The sequence below is a fragment of the Dicentrarchus labrax genome, unplaced genomic scaffold, assembly GCF_905237075.1.
Source record: "Dicentrarchus labrax unplaced genomic scaffold, dlabrax2021, whole genome shotgun sequence".
In the NCBI taxonomy this organism is placed as follows: Eukaryota; Metazoa; Chordata; class Actinopteri; family Moronidae; genus Dicentrarchus; species Dicentrarchus labrax.
The window spans coordinates 6,454,735-6,473,237 of NW_026136716.1; the positions used below are offsets into that span (position 1 = coordinate 6,454,735).

General features: G+C 40.2%; 1 protein-coding gene across 3 annotated transcripts in view; it reads left to right on the top strand.

The window, feature by feature from the left end:
- Window positions 1–18,503, top strand: part of LOC127378549 (neural cell adhesion molecule 2-like) — a 260,470-nt gene that overhangs the window by 231,155 nt on the left and 10,812 nt on the right. For 2 of the 3 annotated variants that reach the window (XM_051427454.1, XM_051427456.1), the window contains exon 16: window positions 14,700–14,907. In XM_051427454.1, the coding sequence (XP_051283414.1) occupies window positions 14,700–14,907 (208 nt within the window). The remainder of the gene's footprint in view (window positions 1–14,699; window positions 14,908–18,503) is intronic. The other variant, XM_051427455.1, reaches the window with a different exon arrangement.

Below are 18,503 nucleotides of genomic sequence, written 5' to 3' on the forward strand. Positions count from 1 at the left end.
ACATCCACTTTTCCTTTACTACATATAGCTGGCATTGACTCCTTTTCAAAGCCCCCAATAGAACGTTTCTGATCTTGTTGTGTTAAGTGTGTTGTTATTCGTGCCAGTGGAAAGAGCGACGGCATTGGCGATAACAAAAGCAAGACAGCAAGATGTACCAGTCAAGATAAAGCAAGCCTCAGAGCACAACAGGCCTCATAGCTGCATTACTTTCTGGACAAATGAGGCTGCTGTCAGTGGAGATTGGTGCGTGTGCTTCTCCTGCAATGAATCCCCCCCCCATGATTGTTGAATGGTGTTTAAATCTGAGAGACTGTAAAGAAGCATTTGTCAGTGTTGCATTGTAAAGCATTTTTCAGCTATAAAACCTTGTTGTAGCTGCACTAGAAGACCTCTTTCTGACTTAGTGTCATCTACATTTGGGTCTACGGCGAAGAAACTTGCAACAAAATGAGCCAGAACTTCACGGTACATCAGATATCTCATTTGTACAATGACAAAGGCAACCGTCCAGTGTGTAACATTCAGGAGGCTCTATCGGTAGAAATGAAATATTATATTTATAGTTATGTTTTCATTAGAGTAGAATCACCTGAAAATAGGAATTGTTGTGTTTTTGTTATCTTAGGATGAGCTGTTTTTATCTACAGACGCTGAAGGTCACCCTCCATGGAGACCTGCATGTTTAACTGCCATGTTTCTACAGTAGCCCAGGACGGACAAACCAAACACTGCCTGTAGATACGGCCTTGTGTGGGTTTCATGGCCACTGTAGTTTCTTCTACACACTTCACAGCCCATTTTCCCATGCTCCCAAAACAATGAATCCTTTATATCCTATTATGCAACTCAATAGCGCCTTTCATCATCAGGGATATATTGAAAAGCCTTCCCCAAGAGCCACAGACATTATATAGTTACATTAACAATTTGAGTAGTCTTTCCTGTGACCTATAAACTGGACTTCATGTGTAAAATCAGTGCAATGCCCCTTTAAAATCACTAATGTTCACAAGACCAAGTACTTTAAAAAGTTACTGTTATTACTTGGAAGGAAGATCAATCCAAAATTGTTTTCAGTGACTGGCAACAACTCCATGATTAATTGATTAGTTTCTTGATTGGCAGAAAATGTGTCACAATTATTTTGATGATAAATTGAACATTTGAGTAATTTATCAAGCAAAAAAGTCAAACATTCTCTGGTTCCAACCATTTTTATAGACTTAAGAGTTGCAGCATGTAATCTTGCTGTTGGTCCATGTTGTGTCACCACAAAGATTTCTCAGCACTGACGTCCACACCAGGGATCCATTCACACCCAAAAAACGACAAACGGTGGTCTGCTTCAGAGAAACCCAACACAAATATAAATACCCCCAGGCTGTGGTTTTCTTCTTTAAAATACCATTCTCTTCTTCTTCTGTTCTTCTTTTTTTTTATCCTGTGGTCCTCCTGTGGTGCTACTTAACAATTCTGCTCCAGAATGCTTCTGCATGGTTAGTCGGGCTCATTTCTCATTGAAAGACCAACTAAATAAATAAGCCAGTACACACACACACACACACACACACACACACACACACACACACACACACACACACACGACATCTTTTTCAGCTCCGTGTCGTCCTTATGTCGAGGTTATGGTTCTGCCTCATGAAAAGTGTGTGTGTTGTGCTGCTCATGGTGCTCTTTCTCTGTTGAGTCTCGGGCTTAATGTCCCAGAAAAAGAAAATGAATGCCTGGGTGTGCAGGAAGCTTCTCATTTCCAAGTCCTCCAGGCCATTAGGGCCAACATGCAAATGCACACACATGTGCAGAAACGCAAACAGAAGCTTTGAAGTTTTCATCGTGCGACTCTTTGAAGCCTGAACACAGACGTTTATAGTCATACAGACACATGTATTGTTGAAATAAAAATGCTGTGCACTCCCCCCCCGCAGACCTCGCTTTCACATGTGGAAAAAACAAAGCAAAGGAAGGCTCTTTCAGTGCTGTTTTGCACTCCTCTCTCAGCCTGTTACCACATCCATTTGTGCTGTTTTGGATCGAGCAAGTGTTTGCCTCTGTCATTACTGCACCGGCTAAATGGCCTCTGAGAGTGTGTGCTGCTTTTCAAACAGAAAACGAGACCGGGAAAACGGCAAGCTTAAGGCGGGTCACTTCGATTGGCTGTCCTCTCTTGTTAGCAAACAGCGGTGCATCGCGGGATAGAGGCTGGGACAGTGCAAGAGAGAGGGGAGAGAGACGGGGAGAAAATGCTTTTCTCTTAATGTGTTTGAAGGAGAGTAACACAGGCGAGCTATTCGGCTACATGGAAGCAGGATTTTCAGAATCTCTCTTATGTGAACACGCATAAGAGAGATTAGGTCCCACACCAATTTACAGTTTAATAATGGCAGTTTATGTTTACTGCTTTTTCATTCAGCAAAGGCATCAATCTTGAGCCAAAACAATGTTCATTTATTTATATAATCTCGGAGACTAGTGCAGGTTAAACAGAGAAAAGACATTTTCTGCTCCACTGAATCAAATTAGATGTGGAAGAAGTCTGGTCAGTGTTAGCTTAATCAACAATATGAGATGTGAAATATCTGCCAATCCCAATTGTGGACTGTCTCTCCGATTCTCTCATATAAACACACTCATGTGCACGCTGGATGAAAGAAACATTTTCCTCCTCCTCTTCCTATTCCTCCTCCTCCTCCTCCTCCTCCTCCTCCTCCTCCTTTCTCTGTACCTTCACAAACTGGCTGCATAACCTTCTTCCCCTTCTGCTCACAAACAATCCTTTTAGAAAAATGCCATTGATTGCAACACTGCCCTTGGTTCCTTTTCAATTTACTCTTCTTCCTTTGAGCCTTTTCTTTTTTTCCAAATCAAAGTTTTCTTTTTACTCTTTCTCTTTTTGCCTCTTGAACCTTTTTGCACCACTATACCACGCTGCTTTCGTTGACGAAGACACTTTTTGTCGTGTGATTTCCTCCCAATTTAGTTACCATGACAACATTATAAGGTTTCCATTAGGCAAGGTTGGCAACTTGTTGAGGACACTGAATCTGTGATGTCTAAAAAAGAAAGTATTTAAAGTTTGTGACATTTAGGAGGATCTGTTGGCAGAAAAGGAATGTAATTTTTATAGCTATGTGTTAAATTACCTGAACATAGGAATGTTGTGTTTTTGTTACCTTAGAGTGAGCCGTTTTATCCGCCTTGTTGAACTATCATGTTTCTACAGTAGCCCAGAAAGGACAAACCAAACACTGGCCCTAGATGTAGGTGTTTTTTGCACGTTTCACGGCCACCATAGTTTCTCCTTTGTGCTTAGATGGGGAGCGTGAAGCCAAGAAGTTGCTCCACCGCATCCCACACACTGGACCTTTAATTTAGTCCAGTTGTGAGATTCATACTAGCTATGGATCCCTTTGCCATGGAGCTCCAAACTTTTCGGTTTTCAATATTGTTAAAGCACTGCCAAAAAAAATCAATCTCACGAACATTTTGTAAAATATTGTTAAATTGTAAAAGAAAACTAAAAAAAGACTCTATATTTGCCTGTATTGTCAGTGGCACTGACCTAAATGAACATCTTAAATACTCAAATACTGGAGCTCGTTTTCCTTTCCAAAAGGGCACATTTGAGGGATAATTGCTTTTACTTTTTGCTAATAAAAAACTTCACCCTCTGCACTTCTGCCCTCTTGTTTGGGTGTGTAGATGAAAAATGTCACGATAACTCCATTTATCAAAGTAAATTAAATGTTCAAGAGCTAATTACAGAAATACTATCAAAAGGCAAGAATTAATATTAAATCAGTCTGAAAAAAGTAGAGCCTTCTGCTTTACAAGGTTACAATTTCTCTAAAACTAAGTGTAAATAATTAAAACTGATGGCTGTAACATAAACCTGTTGTATAGCTTTTTTTAAGCATAAAGGAAGCTTCTGTGCTTTTATGTTGAGTAAAATTTGGGCATAAAATTAAAATACAATACTACTACAAAACATATGACTTTTTTTGTGCCAAAGGACATTTTTAGGTCTATTTACTCATTTATTATGCTTGATTACAGTAATAAGGTTCTTGCACTTTACTTGAATATTTCTCTCTTGTGCAACTTGTTTTCCTCATCTTTTTTTTAATCAGATTTAACTTGTTACTGGCTACATTGCTGATTCACTAAATGAAAAAATAATTGTAAAAAACCTCTCCAATTCTCAATGTGAGAATAAGGCACTGCAGTATGGGATTGCTTGTTTAGTTTTGTTGTGGCTGCTGTGTTTTTCTTGGCTCTCTCCTCTCCTTCCAGTCATGCGCCATAAAAAGCCTTGATTGAAACAGGCATCATAGATTTTGTTTGCAATAATCTCATCAAAGCACTTGAAGAAATAATCTGGAAAGGCCCCTCTCCTGCGAGCTCAAGTGAAACTTTTCCTGGAAGTGATGCCAGCAAATCAAAATGGGGAAATGAGTACTTTTATAGCCGTCCATTACAATAATCAATTCCCTCATAAATTGTCAGATTGAAAGTCGTTATTTTTAAAGCAGTGTAATGAAAAAGATGACAATCAACTTTGTTGTTCAACCATTTACTGTATAAAGAGGCCACTCCTCTGCTAACCAAGCTGTTTTAGATGAAACCTTTTAAATTGAATTATTATGATACTGAATATATTTCATAGATTTTTCAGTGGTTAAAGCTTAATATATTACCTGCATTTAGATATAATAACTAATACTAATAATCAGCATATAAATACATGTTACAATAAAGCATCTGTTAAATTATCTCTTTAAGAATCACTTTTATTCCATGTAAAAGCACTGCTTTGTTGAATTAGCACTGGTGCCCTGAAACTGACACAGCAGAAACAAAAAGCTGTTCAAGTGATGTAACTGAAAATGTTCTCAGATTAAAGCTGAAAACATGGATTTAAGATGATATAACAGTCAAACATCTCGAGAGATACGAACAAGCCGAACCAGTGGGACTTATGTAAAGTACACTATAGTCAACAGACTTTACATATTTCATATTACTAGCCCTTAACAATATGATACAAGATCAACAATGATGTTTACGTGTTTGCTCACTCATTTATTCATTTGACAAAGCTAATCCTGTTGAGATGAAAGGATTGTGTTTCTGAGGGAGCGTATTTAACATCCGACAGTATCACTATCAACTATGTAAATATTTTATCATAAGGAAGACGAGCTGGCAGCAGACTTCCTGCTGCGATGGAGAGAGCAGGAACAACGGCACAGTTCTAAAACAGCAGTCAGCTTTCATGTGTTTTACTCGATCCTGAGCTTTGATCGGCTTAAAGTCTTTTGAAGACCCTACACTTAATAACCTTGTGACTATCCTAGCATTCATATAGACAGTAACCCTGAGTAATAATAGATTAATAGAAAGTGTGTTTTATTTAGTGTTGCAAAATAGGGGGATTTTCTCTTGGTGTTAACTGTTATTCTTTAACATTTTATTTTTCTTTAAAGGTCCTGTGTGTAACATTTTGGATTAATCACCTGAAAACAGGATTTGTTATGTCTTTGTTAGGTTAGAATGAGCTGTTTTTATCTACGCCACAGGTCACCTTCAGTTGAGTCCCTCCATGTTGAGCCACCATGTATTTACAGTAGACCAGAAGAGACAAACTAAACATTAGCTGCAGATAGGGTTTTTTTAGGCCACAGTAGTTTCTCCTTTGTGCTTGGAAGAGGAGGGTGAAGCGACGGATCTGCAACTGCATCGCTAGATGTCATTAAATCCTAAACACTGGGCCTTAAATTTACTCCAGTAGAGATTCATACTAGCTGTGGATCCATTTGCCTTGGAGCTCCCAACTTTTTCGCTTTCATTATTGTTACAACACAACTAAAGACAAACCATCTCACAACCATTTTGTAAAATATCATTTTAAAAAATGACTCTGCATTTGCCTGTATTATCAGTGGCACCATACTAAATGAACACCTTAGGAAAATACTGGAGCTTGTTCTCATTCCAAAAAGAAACATTTGAAGGATAACTGCTTTTACTTTTGGCCTCTGCAAGAGGTGAGATGAGATTTCTCTTTACTCAAATGTCTGAAGGAATCTCACCTCCAAATTCCATCCAAGGCCTGATAAAAATGGTTGGAAAAAGACTATATAACACAAGCAAAGTTCAAAATGACTTGAGTCCTTTGTGGACAAATAGAAAAGTATGTGTTAAAATGAACCCACATCCAGTTTCTGTCCTGTTTGCAAGGAAAATATCATGATTGTCATTCAGCTTCCAACCAGGTGACTGTGATGTGTGTAGAACAGAAAGAGTCCTTGGTACACAGATTGACTCCACACTGAGAAAAAGTCTGTTGAGACTGAGCAGTCACACCTTGTTGAACATCTCCTTTTTGTCAGGGCATAGTTAAGAATCAACACTGCACTGTTCACATATTATCCTACTGAAAGCACTGCTTGAAGGACGAAGTGAAGTGGAGGAAGAACAAGGAAAAATAAATAAAAATAACACTAAATGAAAGAATACAAAGAATAGTTGATACCTGCTGCAGGATTCTTCTCTTGGCTCTGAACCACAGAAAGTTTCTGATAAAATATAACAGGTGCTTATTTTTTATATCCCCAGGCTTTTAACAGCACTACATACCTTGCCAAAAAACAAGGTAAGGTGTACAAGGTGTGCCTTGTTTTATAACAGTAATATATCAATCTATTAATTATCTGAACCATTTGAGCCTTTTTAACAGTTAAAATTAAGGTAATGTTGCACTGTGATAAAACATTTTGTTGTAAACAGGCCGTAAATCGGTGTCTTTTCTGCTGTTTTAACCTGAATTACGACTACAAGGGTCAAGGTAGAGACGCTTGAATGACTCCTGAAATAAGTTATAACCGGAGAAAGCAGGAATTACAGAAAAGTGGAGCAAATTTCTTTTGAGGTTCATTGGGATGTCATGTTCTTCTAAGTTAAGAGTAATTTGCCATCTATCCTCTACTTTGGCTCTTGTGCACTTGAGTCACATTAGATCTTGTCTGCTTCCTTTTTGGAAATGGACAAAAAGAAAGGACTCGTCCCTCTCCGTCAACATTGGCAGGATTTAATGATTAGCTTTAATTCTCTGAGGAGCTCCTCAGACAAACATTCACTTCAACGCTCCAAACTGACAACTTAGGAAGAATTCTCGCTGACATCCACAAATGATTATGTTTATCCCCCTACAGATTAGCGCCCGCTACCTTCCCAATCAATGAATGCCCATTGGGTCATCATTAATCGAGTCACTTCGTCTCAGATCTGATCGAGGGACAGTCAATCACTGCTCAGGTCTAATGACTTTGTATTGTCAAATTGAGATGTGTATGAATGGCTGCAGGTGCCACACATGCAGCTGGATCTCTAGCAATTAAATGAAACCGGTAATGGGCCTATATATCAACAAGTAATCTGAAGAAGTCAGTAAAACTGTTAATAGAGCAGGGAAATAAGAATTAATGGCCTCTGTGCTTCACCAATTGGAGAGTTTGTGAAAGATCAAGTCACACAGAGAAAATGAATTATTTCCAAGAGCTGTTAAGGAAGGACTTTGGTGATAAGCAAGAATAAATACCTCTTAAGATATAAAAAGAAAAAAGGTAAACACATCCTTATTCTAACAATATTAAGTTACTTCTTCACCCAAAGTTGCAACTTTATTAGAAACATTTGTCTTGTTGCATGTTGTACCTTCTCTGGGCTTAACTGTTCTGAATTTGTCTGGGACTCCACATGACAGTGGAGGAATTAAAATTAAGTTTTGTACTGTACTGTAACCCCAGATTCTCGAGGAGAGGCATGAATTAATCTTTAATCAGTGCCAACACAGCAAGACAGTTAACATGGCCAGCTTCTTTCGCTCACGGTTAGCCTCAGACTCCCGACGCTGTTACAACCACACTGCTAGTTGTTTCCTTTTAAACAGCAGGTGGCATCAAACAATACCCTGAGGAAAGGGGTTATAAATAAGCAACTTGAATGTTACACATGAACAAAAACTATAGGTATAGTAGTACTCTAATGTCAATTATATAACAGAAATTAAGGTAGCACTACCATGCACCTGATCCTGAGCTACAGCAACTGTTCAGATGCAATGAAACCTAAAACTAACTGAAGCTACTGGTTTGTCATTATTTCCATCCTGGACAACAATCTCTCAAACTTAAGCCAGCATCAGTCGCAAAGTACATCTTATTATTGTCCACATTCAATAATACAGAGGTGATAACTTTTCCAAGCACAATAGTATTCGGACCCTCAGTGGATGTGTTTGACCTCCAACAGCAGAAAATGAAATCTGGAAAGGTGCTGCACAATGAAAGGTTTTATGGGTACAGGAAGGCAAAATATCACAGAGGACACACACACCACTATGCACTCCAACCAGAACAGTGAACATTACTCAGGAAACAGATCAAGGACTGTACCAGGTGTGAGGTCCACAAGGAAACATTTTTGAACATGACAATCAATAGCAGCATTGAACTTTTGTACAATAATAGCTCAGAGAAAGAACAAAACATGGACTGTGGGAGCTTTTGGTCGGTTGATGATGCACTGTGTCTTTTGAAATAGATCACGTGTTGAGGAAATCAGTCAGGTTTGTTTTCCTGGTGTCTGACTTGTGGAGAAGATTCCACTAGAAGTGGTGGACCACTGTGTTAGTCACTCCAAGCAATTCTTCTCAATACAAGACCAGTCAGTGCCTCCTCACACATGCCTTCAGACCGGTGATTAGCAAGACTGAGTTGTGTTGGAAGATGTTGCTATCGCAGCCTCTCTGTGGTTTGTTTCCATAGCCGGCCTGCTCCGTGGGCATCTGAGTAGAGCGAATGAACCTGCTTTTTTTTCTGATGTAAGTCTGTGAATTAAGGATTTATCTCCACCGAAGCGGAGTTTGTGATTGTTGTAAGATTGGAAAGACTAGTAGACTGTGTGGTGAGTCTAATTTAGTTTCTCTCCACTTTGAATGAAGTTGCGATGATGTGCGAGGTAAAATTACTGCTTTTGTCTATGGAGGCTGGTGGCGAGTGATAACAATTTCACAGCCGATACTGGTCAAACAAAAGGTCTAGCTCTGTAGGGATTCTTTACATTATGTTGTCAGCCACTTATTATAACAATCTGAGCCTGTCAGTGGCAAAAACAAGCACTTCTAGAGGATTTGTACTTTGGCAGGCTTATTTGTCCGTAAGGATAAATGTTAGCTTACTTTGCAGCCATTGCCACCCTGTTCACAATTACCGTTTTATTTCATCACAACTACCGTTTGTGATTGTTTGAAAGACTAAAAAAAGACGGTTTCTGTCTCATTGTTTTGGTCTGATGTTCGTGGTCTTGTATGACATCCAATGTCAAGTGAATTTCGTGTAACCTTTTAATGTATATTTGCAAATCTAAAATACCAGTCCCCAAATGGACTTTTAAATGACATGAAACTGTAAGCAGTTCATACTAAATACTTCATGCACATGAAAATAAACCAATGTTGACATGTTTGTGGATGTGAGAACAGAAAATACCTTTAAATAAATAGATAAAAGAAAATTGAATCAGGATAATGGTATTTACATCCAATGTGCAGCTTTAGCCCTTAAACCCCTGCAGGCAGTTTATCACTCTGACCTGTGGGATATTGCAGGAGGATGGTTTTCGCAGCCACTGTTAGCTCTTGCGTCAGTTTGAGTGCAGGTGATCATTCAGTACCAAGATGAGAGCAGCATTGCCCTCTATTTTCTGATAGACCCTCTCACAGAAATGACCCCATTACTTCTCTTTACTCTTACATTATAAATCAACTGTGCCATCTGCAGCAATAGGTGACCACATGAATGTTTGCCATGAATGCTGTAAAATTACCACAGAATGAAATAATATCTAACACATTTATTGTATTTTACCTCACACGTCAATGTATCAGGCATAAACAGCATGTGCACATTTTCTCTTTCTTTCCAGTGTTAGTTGTTGGAAGGCAACTTGGCTGCTAACTTGAAACAGCTTGACTCGTGGCCACACACTTCTTGGCTGTGTTTCATCTCTGTTTATTAATTTTAAAGTTAAGCCGCTTGTCATGCCTTAATTCCTTATGCAGAGATCTGAGCTGTTTCATGAAGGAAGGCATCTTGTTTCTGGCTCACAGAATAATGTAGCAAAAACTAAATCTCAGGCTGCAATACTGAAGGCATTTCCTTTAAGCACATTTCCTTTTACAGTGTCCACATGTAATTCTCTCCATTCACAAAGTCACAAAGGCACCGACAGGCAACCTTGGATTCTTCTACTTTAAAAACAGAACATTTTTATTTAAATAAATGCTTTCTCTCCTGATAACAAAAATAAGATTCTGTAAAGGAATGTACTTTTATACTGGCAAGAATCACAACTTCATCAAGTATGCTGAATTGCTACATTTTCAACAATAAGAGATAGAGAAGAGCTTGTTTCACCATTGTGGAGCCAGCACAGCCACACACCGGTAGCTGGGCTCCCCTTGTAGTGAGAGAGTAGCAAACCGATTGACCACATCCTGGATGGGCCTGAACCATTCGCAGCACAGTAGGCAAGAACCAGAGTGTTGAGTCGGATTCGAGCGGCGACAGGTAGCCAGTGTGGGTGCGGAGGGGCAGTGTCGCGTGGGAGAACCTGGGTAGGATGAGAACCAGCCGGGCTGCTGCTCTTGATGCTTGTTACCTGCAACACATTCAGTGTGACGCTCAGAGTGCAGCTGCTGAATCCGGACCACAACCTGAAGCTGTAAGACTTCAGTACAACTGAGAAAGTGACACAGTTGTTTTTAACATTTTTATTTCATTTATTTTTTATTGTCAAGTATAAGGCTATTATGCACACTTTAAAGGAAAAAACGCAACATGAATGTTCTATTCAAGAGGTAATAATTCAAAATCTGATTTCTTGTCGTTTCTTTTTATGTCTAAATGAGGCTAATATTGAAAAAGTCCATGGGGGAGTCGAGGTTTTTCAGTTAGTTAAGACAGGAAAGTTACAGCTAAAACGTTGCTGAAATTACTTCAGAACAAAGTGTTGGTGAATTTGATGGACATGGACAAACCAAGGTGGTAAATGTTCATGGGAGTTTTCTTGTATTCTCCTAAAGAAATCATAGTTTCTTTCTACTTTGTTCAAACTACAGTGGTTTCAGCATGAGAGCTTACATTGAGAGCAGAGGCCTCCCTGTAAACTTGTCCTCTTTACTCGATGTGTTGTGCCACGTCTGTAATGCATTGTATACCACACTGACAATATTGATTGTCATTGTCATTGAATATTTTGAGTTGCTTCTTCAGCCAGTAATATACCCTTTGTATTTTAAAATATATCAGTGTATCTCAGACTCAATTCTTCTTGAAATTATTTCCAAATTCGGGAATAAATGTAGTAAAATGGCTGGCAGAATGTCTACAAGTAAACAAGCGTGTAATGTATCAATCCAACCTCAAACTGTCAAGCTGCTGCTAAGCACTTTAGAGTAATACTCCTTATCGGATGAAAGTCTGATGTTTATGGATTTCAGTCTTTCAGGATAAAGAGCTTTTCCTGGCATCCCGAAAAAATGACACCCTATTAAAAATCTTTATCCAGGAAAATAAATACTTCAAATAAAAAAGATTTCTACTAGTTTTCAATTTAGGAGTAAATGCTTCCGCTTTAACTTTTTAATGTGTTTTTTTTATATTGAAAACACACCACAAGGTCACATACAAACTTTGTTGTAGGTTTGACTTAATGTTTTTGTACATAATTCAATAATTCTGTGTACATTTATTACAAATGCTCCATTATTTGCTGTGTCTTAAATACCAGGGCTTTATGTGATGTAAAAATGTAAACACCGATATGAAAGCTTCAGGCACTGCAGTCTTGTGATGAAAAAGAGTGAAGTGTGGCTTAACGAATGGATTAGTATTCACTTTGTCTCCTGGAATATGTGAATGCTTCAGGGGAGCTGGAGAGGTGTTGTTTACCACCTCTGAATCTGTGGCTTCAGCAGCCAAATTAACTGAGATAAACTTTCAGAAGGTGAGATACAAAACAGTAGCCTGTGGCGGTGAGAAAATATTGATCTAGTCTACAAGTTTCAAATCCCACATCCTCGGGTTCACGAAAAAAGCAAAGTGTTTTAATAAGAGTTACTTTTGCCACAAGGTTCTCTTTCTCCCCCTCTGTCTTTCTCTTTGTCTCTCTGTGCTTTGACTCGCTGCCAGCCGCCGTTGTCTGCAGTCTCAGCTCGAAGTCAAGAACAAAGTAACCGACACGAGAGTCATTTGGGTTGTGACACGCATAGACGACTTCCAGCGTGGAGCATGGGTTTTTGGAAATTCGCACATTTTTGTGTTTTTGGCTCAGTGCTCCAGCACACTGGATTTGAGACGAAACGGTGACTGTGAGGTTAAAGTGTCGACTCGCAGCTTTAACTTGAGGGTGTTTTCAAACAGTGTAGGAAAAGCAGCCTTACTGTATCATTGTCCATAGTCATTGTTTCATTTAAAGTCCAAAGTGTTGGATTAGACAGCCAAAACAATAAAATAAAAATAAGCCTAAATACTCATTGTCAGTATCTGAACATGGACTGGTTTGTTTGTTGGTAGACTATCATCTTTAATGGGCACTCCAACACTTATATATAATACTTCATTAATAAACTGTGGGCATGGAGTTTTAAAGACATGGACATTTCCTTGGCATAGACTAATGAAAAGGCTGCATTATGGGGAAAAAAAGGAGACTAAAAGTCTGGATATCTTTGCCTTTGCTTCAAAGATTTTGACCTTTTTTTTTTTTTAATCTGTCTTTAGCAACCCCTTTAATTAGTAACAAACAACAGCTTTTTGTGTACAAGCCTTAAAATGACCTGAACCGCTTTTTATTTGGATTAGGCTGGTCCCTTCTGAAAGGCTCTTTGGCAGTTTGCTATCTGAGAGTCACAATTGTTCTAAGTGGTACTGAATCCAATTTACAAAGGCACAAACATGGTAGAAATTTAGTTTATTTTTTGATATTTTGTTGTAGTGGACTTTACAGTGATATGATAGAATCCTGATTCTTTGTCAAAGTTTAGTGAGGATTCAGTTGTACACCATTAAAATATTAAACCGCCTTTTTCCAGCCACCTAATGTAAATGCATCTAAAGTCAGCCAAAATCCTTGCAGATACACCATGTGTGGGCTGTGGGAAACTGACTGAAGGCTGGTTACAACTTCTGTATTCAGCTCACTTACACTGTATATTTTGCCACACAGGACAGAGGAGACAGTGGAGAGCTCTGCCAGACTACACCTCTCGGCCGTCTCTGTGTGCTTACACCTTTATATTAATGTCCACTCCCCCTTTTTAACTCACTGGCTACTGAGCACCCATATGAGAGCATTCTTAAGTAGGAAAGTTCATTCACTCTCGCTCTTCCATGGCTGATTACTCCTGGCAAGTTCTGACCTCCAGCTGTCAACAGTGATCGTACTGTGGACGTTCGTTTTGCCCAACCCCAGGATCACTTGAGGGCACAACTCTGTTCAGCTGTGCCCACTGGGAGCCTCTCTTTGCTGCACTGCTCTCATTTTCTTATTACTTTCATTTGAAAGCAGGCCCTGCTGCTTGTTCCCGACTGAGCTGAGAGCTCAATGTGTTTTAGAGCGCCGTATACTGACGGATCCGAGAGAAAGTGTTTTTAACTTTTAGCTGAAAATTCCAACTTTGCGTCCCACGTGAATTTGTTTAATGCTGCAAGCTATGAAATAAAAGGGGCCGAGTGGACACAGGGGCTGAAGCATCAGTATGGTAATGCTGACGCTTGCTACCTTGAGCTGCACTCGGGAACAATATAGCTGGAAAGTGTACACTACCTTCTGCACTTGTGGAACCAGAGCTGTTGACACTTGGCACATGGTAGAGAAGGTAGTTGCAGGGCCTGAGGCCAATTACAGAAGAAAGGAATGTGTTTTGTTCTGTAGTTTTGGGCCTATAAATTGAGTTTTGTCAAAAGATTTCTGTATTTTTAAGTTCTTAAACAGAAGCTGCAAAGCTTCTGATATCACAAATAAATCACCAAGTAAAGCCTTTTCCACCTGTTTTGGGGCGCTGTAGATCTCCTTTTTCTCATTTGTTTAAGTCTTTGAAACTTTTATTCCGTTAAAAGTTTGTACGTCTGAAATTGATTTGTTTTGGAGGAGATTTGGTGGAATCACGCTAATAATTGAGATCCTCCGCTGAGGATTGCGTGGAGCCAAGGCGTTGTGGATTAGGACTTATCTACGTGTTGGAAACTATCCAGCTGGCTCCGGAGGAATTCAGTGACCTTCGAGTGGTTTTGAAAGTAACCAGAGAAAAAGTTTTTAGGGAGTAAGTGTGCTCTTGTTTGGTACAGCCCTCTAGTTTTCTGGTCTCACACTTACAGTACTGTTAAACCCACCGTGTATGGATTTAGGGCAGGGCGGAGGTCAGGCCTCGTCTCAGCAGGCGTCTCACCTGAGAACACGTCCTTGAGCGAGCCAGTGAACACCCACCAGCTCCACTCTACACCTGACCCTGACCTCTGTCTCTATCTTAGAAAATAAGTGTATGAACCAAAATTGCTAACAGTGTTTTTCCCTTTGTTTTGTGTCGTGTGTCTGTGTGTGTGTTTTCACTGCCTTAGCAGAATCCCTGTTCAGCGGCCTGGGGCTGGGGGCTGTGGTGGGCCTCGGACTGGGAGCGCTTCTGCTGCTGCTCGTGCTGGTGGACGTCAGCTGCTTCTTCCTGCGTCACTGCGGCCTGCTGATGTGCATCACGCGCACGCTGTGTAGCAAGAAAACAGCCACCAGTGGCAAGGGCAAAGAAATAGAGGAGGGCAAGGCTGCCTACCTGTGAGTTTCTTTCTCTTATATATTGTTTTCAGTGTCAGGAACTTTAACTCCTTCAATCAAACGTTTTGATTTATATGGTGACAGTTGGCATCAGTGTCGGTCACCAGGTCATTCATGCTTGCAGAGGAAGCTTCTGCTGTGGGTGTATCTTAATGCTTGTGGGCTACATTGGGTCAATCTGTCAAGTACTGTTTCTGCCATTGTGCAGCAATGAATACAAATCTATACAAAGAATTTGCTCCACACTGTTCTATCAGCAGCTTACCTTCACATTTAAGTCGAAAAAGTTCTTCAAGGATTTTATTAGTCTTGAAAATAACGTCACAAATTGTCAGTTTTACTTTCTTTGTGCTCTCAAGTCTCACCTCTCAAGTAGATATGAATGGCGCAGTGACACTCTTCATGTCAAGCGCAGCCTAGAATCCACTTAGTTCCCTCGAGTGAGAAAAGAATGACAAAAGGAGACTTGTTTTTACTATTTACTGTAGGTACACCTACAACAGCCGCCCAACCACCCTTTCAGCCACAGTATGTCTTTGATTATGTCTTCTTCACTAACATCAGTGCGTTTCATACAGTGTGCAGTGAGTTCCCTTTTGAAGTATCTCTTTTGCATGCATTGTGCGTCTGTCTACATTCATGACATGCATGTTTGAAATCTCACGTGGTCACATGTTTGTGTGAACCTCTGTATTTATGTAAATTCTGCATGCAAATAGTCTCATACCACTGCATGTATGTCGAGTAAACACATACTTTGCCCCTTTTTTTCCCCTCTCATCAGACGGCATGCAATTTAAAAGCCTCCCCCCATGAAATTCATAGTACAATCGATTTTCAGATTTAGTCCCAGTACTATTTTATGCGGGGTGCTAGCCAAAACGAGGTTTTGTGAGACGTCACCCACAGAGTGTGATTCATTAGCCTCAGCGGTGCCATTTTTGTGTTGCAACTGTCAGTGTGCCAGCCCAGTGTCTGGGATGCAGAGAGAGAGAGAGGGCACGGAGAAAAAGAGGGGGAGGTGGGTGACTTTTGCTGAGTCACTAAGCTCACAGTGCTGGAGGGCTGAGTGACTGCCTGCCCAGACAGCATGCAGGATGTGCCTCAGCTTTATGTTGGAGCAGGCACTGTAGCAGCAACTCACACAGGCATTTACAGGCTGTGTGCAGCTATATGTTGCTACTACAACTTCTTCATGGATATATTAGAGTTGATAATTTAGTACAGTCACGTCACAAATACAAAGCAGAGTCGCAGACACACAGCACGGGGCATAAATTGCAGTAAAATGGTAAAATGGCCGTGACAGGCAGCGGTGGTGTGGCTCGATATTTCGTTTACAATCTGCGTCATCTTATCAGATTTTGGTCCATCGTTCATATCATATGACTTTTCTCTTGCAGCTTTGTTGCCGAAATACACTGTAAAATGGAGTTCATGGGACATTTTATTGACCAATTTAAAGGAATACTCCAGGAATTTAGTATTGCACTTCCATGAACTTATAAAGGGCAGAGGCTATCCAACCTTTTATTTCTACCAAGATCCAAGGACTGTTTTTTTTGTCCCACATGTGCCCACATATTTTAAATCCCATACCCACAGTTTGTAACTCAGGCTTTCTGTTAGACATTTGTAGTGTTCTGGCCCATGCATGATAAACCTGTTAACCTGAGGGTTATCGATTCTGGGACCGCTGCCATCGTCCCGATGATGTAAGAAACACAAGCAGTGAAACCCTCGCGAAGGTTTTGAGCAAACCTGTTCGTTAACCAAATCATTTGGGTTAAATTATTTTCCAAACTTTCAGATATAAACATCTATCACCAACTTCCTGGTTCACTGTATGTGTACGTGCAACTTTGGTGAGAACAGTGGCATCATAACCATTCAAAATGATAGCTAAAACTGACCCAAGTTGTAAAATTACTTTACTTACAACAAATACTATCTAAAGCTGTGACTCCCAAACTGGCAACCCGCCAAAGGGTTCACAAGATAAAACGGAGCGGTCGCGAGATGATGCTACACAAATGTAGGCACTTTCCTGTAATGTTGGGCTCATTTTTATATGAAATACTGTATCGTTTTACATGTTAAGGCCTTGAGCAGTTATTCAGATGGCACAAGCTGAGCAGTCTGCAGTGACAACTTATAGAAGCAAGCAGGTTGTTATTAGCAATTATCGACAGGGCGTCCAACAGTAGTTCAGCTCAAAGCGGTGTGCCTCATCGCACTGCGAGGCGCTGTGTCATTCATATTAGGATATTCTAATATAAAACAATGCAGTTAAACAGATTTTGACGCTGATGCTCGCTGGCGTTGTCAGAGTTAATAACCAAACTGTAAATGTCAACATAGCATTTATTCCACGCCCAGATTACTTGTACTCCAGGTGCTGCTGCTGCAGTTGTATAAAGTATAAAAATAGAGATATCTACAAATATGTGGATATCTATATTTCTTAACTTATTGTCACAAGAAGAAGAATTGTGATAGGCAGATCAGCAGCTAAACCTTTCTGTTAGTGTGTTACAACCGGTGTCCTATGGTCTCCAGATTCTCTGCAGAGAAATTGGTTTCATAAGTGACAGCACCGATGGCCATAACAGCAAAAAGTCTGGTTGTATAAAAATAGAATTTTTCTTTCAGTTAGTGTGGAGAGAATGAAGTAATGCAGTCTATACAATGACTCATACCACTGAGCTGAAGGGAACATAATGAGATAACGCTTGAGATAATACAAAGCACAGACACTCCTACTGAGTTTGCAAGATGTCAGTACTGCGAGTCTGAATGTGCTGAGGGGTAATAAGTTGTAAAGACCAGCAAACCCTGCACAGAAATATCAATGATATCGATAAGAGTGTACACAGTGATGAATAGCAGGAGGGTAATAAGTGGCACAGATCAGACGGTGTTTGTGTTGTGTTTGTGTGTGTGTGTATGTGTGTGTGTGTGTGGAAGTTTTTGATGCAAGGTTCTGTCGAGTGAACAGGGTCACAGGCGGTCTTCGCTTCCCGTTTTCTCACCTCGATGTGGTGCTGAAGCTTACAAGGGAGCGGCTGGCAGCCATGTGCCCTCTCAGCAGCGCAGTTTTAACTCTAAGGCAGAGCTGGACCGATGGAGGATGGAGGATGGGAAGGTGTCTTTCCATTATGAATCTGTCGAATTGTGCCAAGATCAGTGGGAGAGCCGCGCGCTCCGTATACCTTCCTCAGGAAAAGTTGAAAGAGTGTTTGCAGTGGCCCCATTGACTTCAAAAGTCTTTTCTTTTGAGTGTAAGTTCTTGACTGTGTGCTGTGATGTCTGTGGGCCAAATGGACAGATGGAAAAAGAGTGGTACACCTTGAGTCTGGACCGGTGAATGGAGCTGTAATCTGTGCAGCACAGATATTGCACTAGCATAAAGTATAATAAAGGAAAATTACTATGAATCTTTTTTACATTTTTACATCAGGGAATTTGGAATTAATTGGATTGTGACTCTGTGACTTTCTCCAGGTGTTTTTCTTGCTATTCAGTGCTGGCGATAGTCACAGTGGAAAATCCAGTCGCTTCCTGTCAGTCAGTGATCCAGAAATAGATTTGTGAAC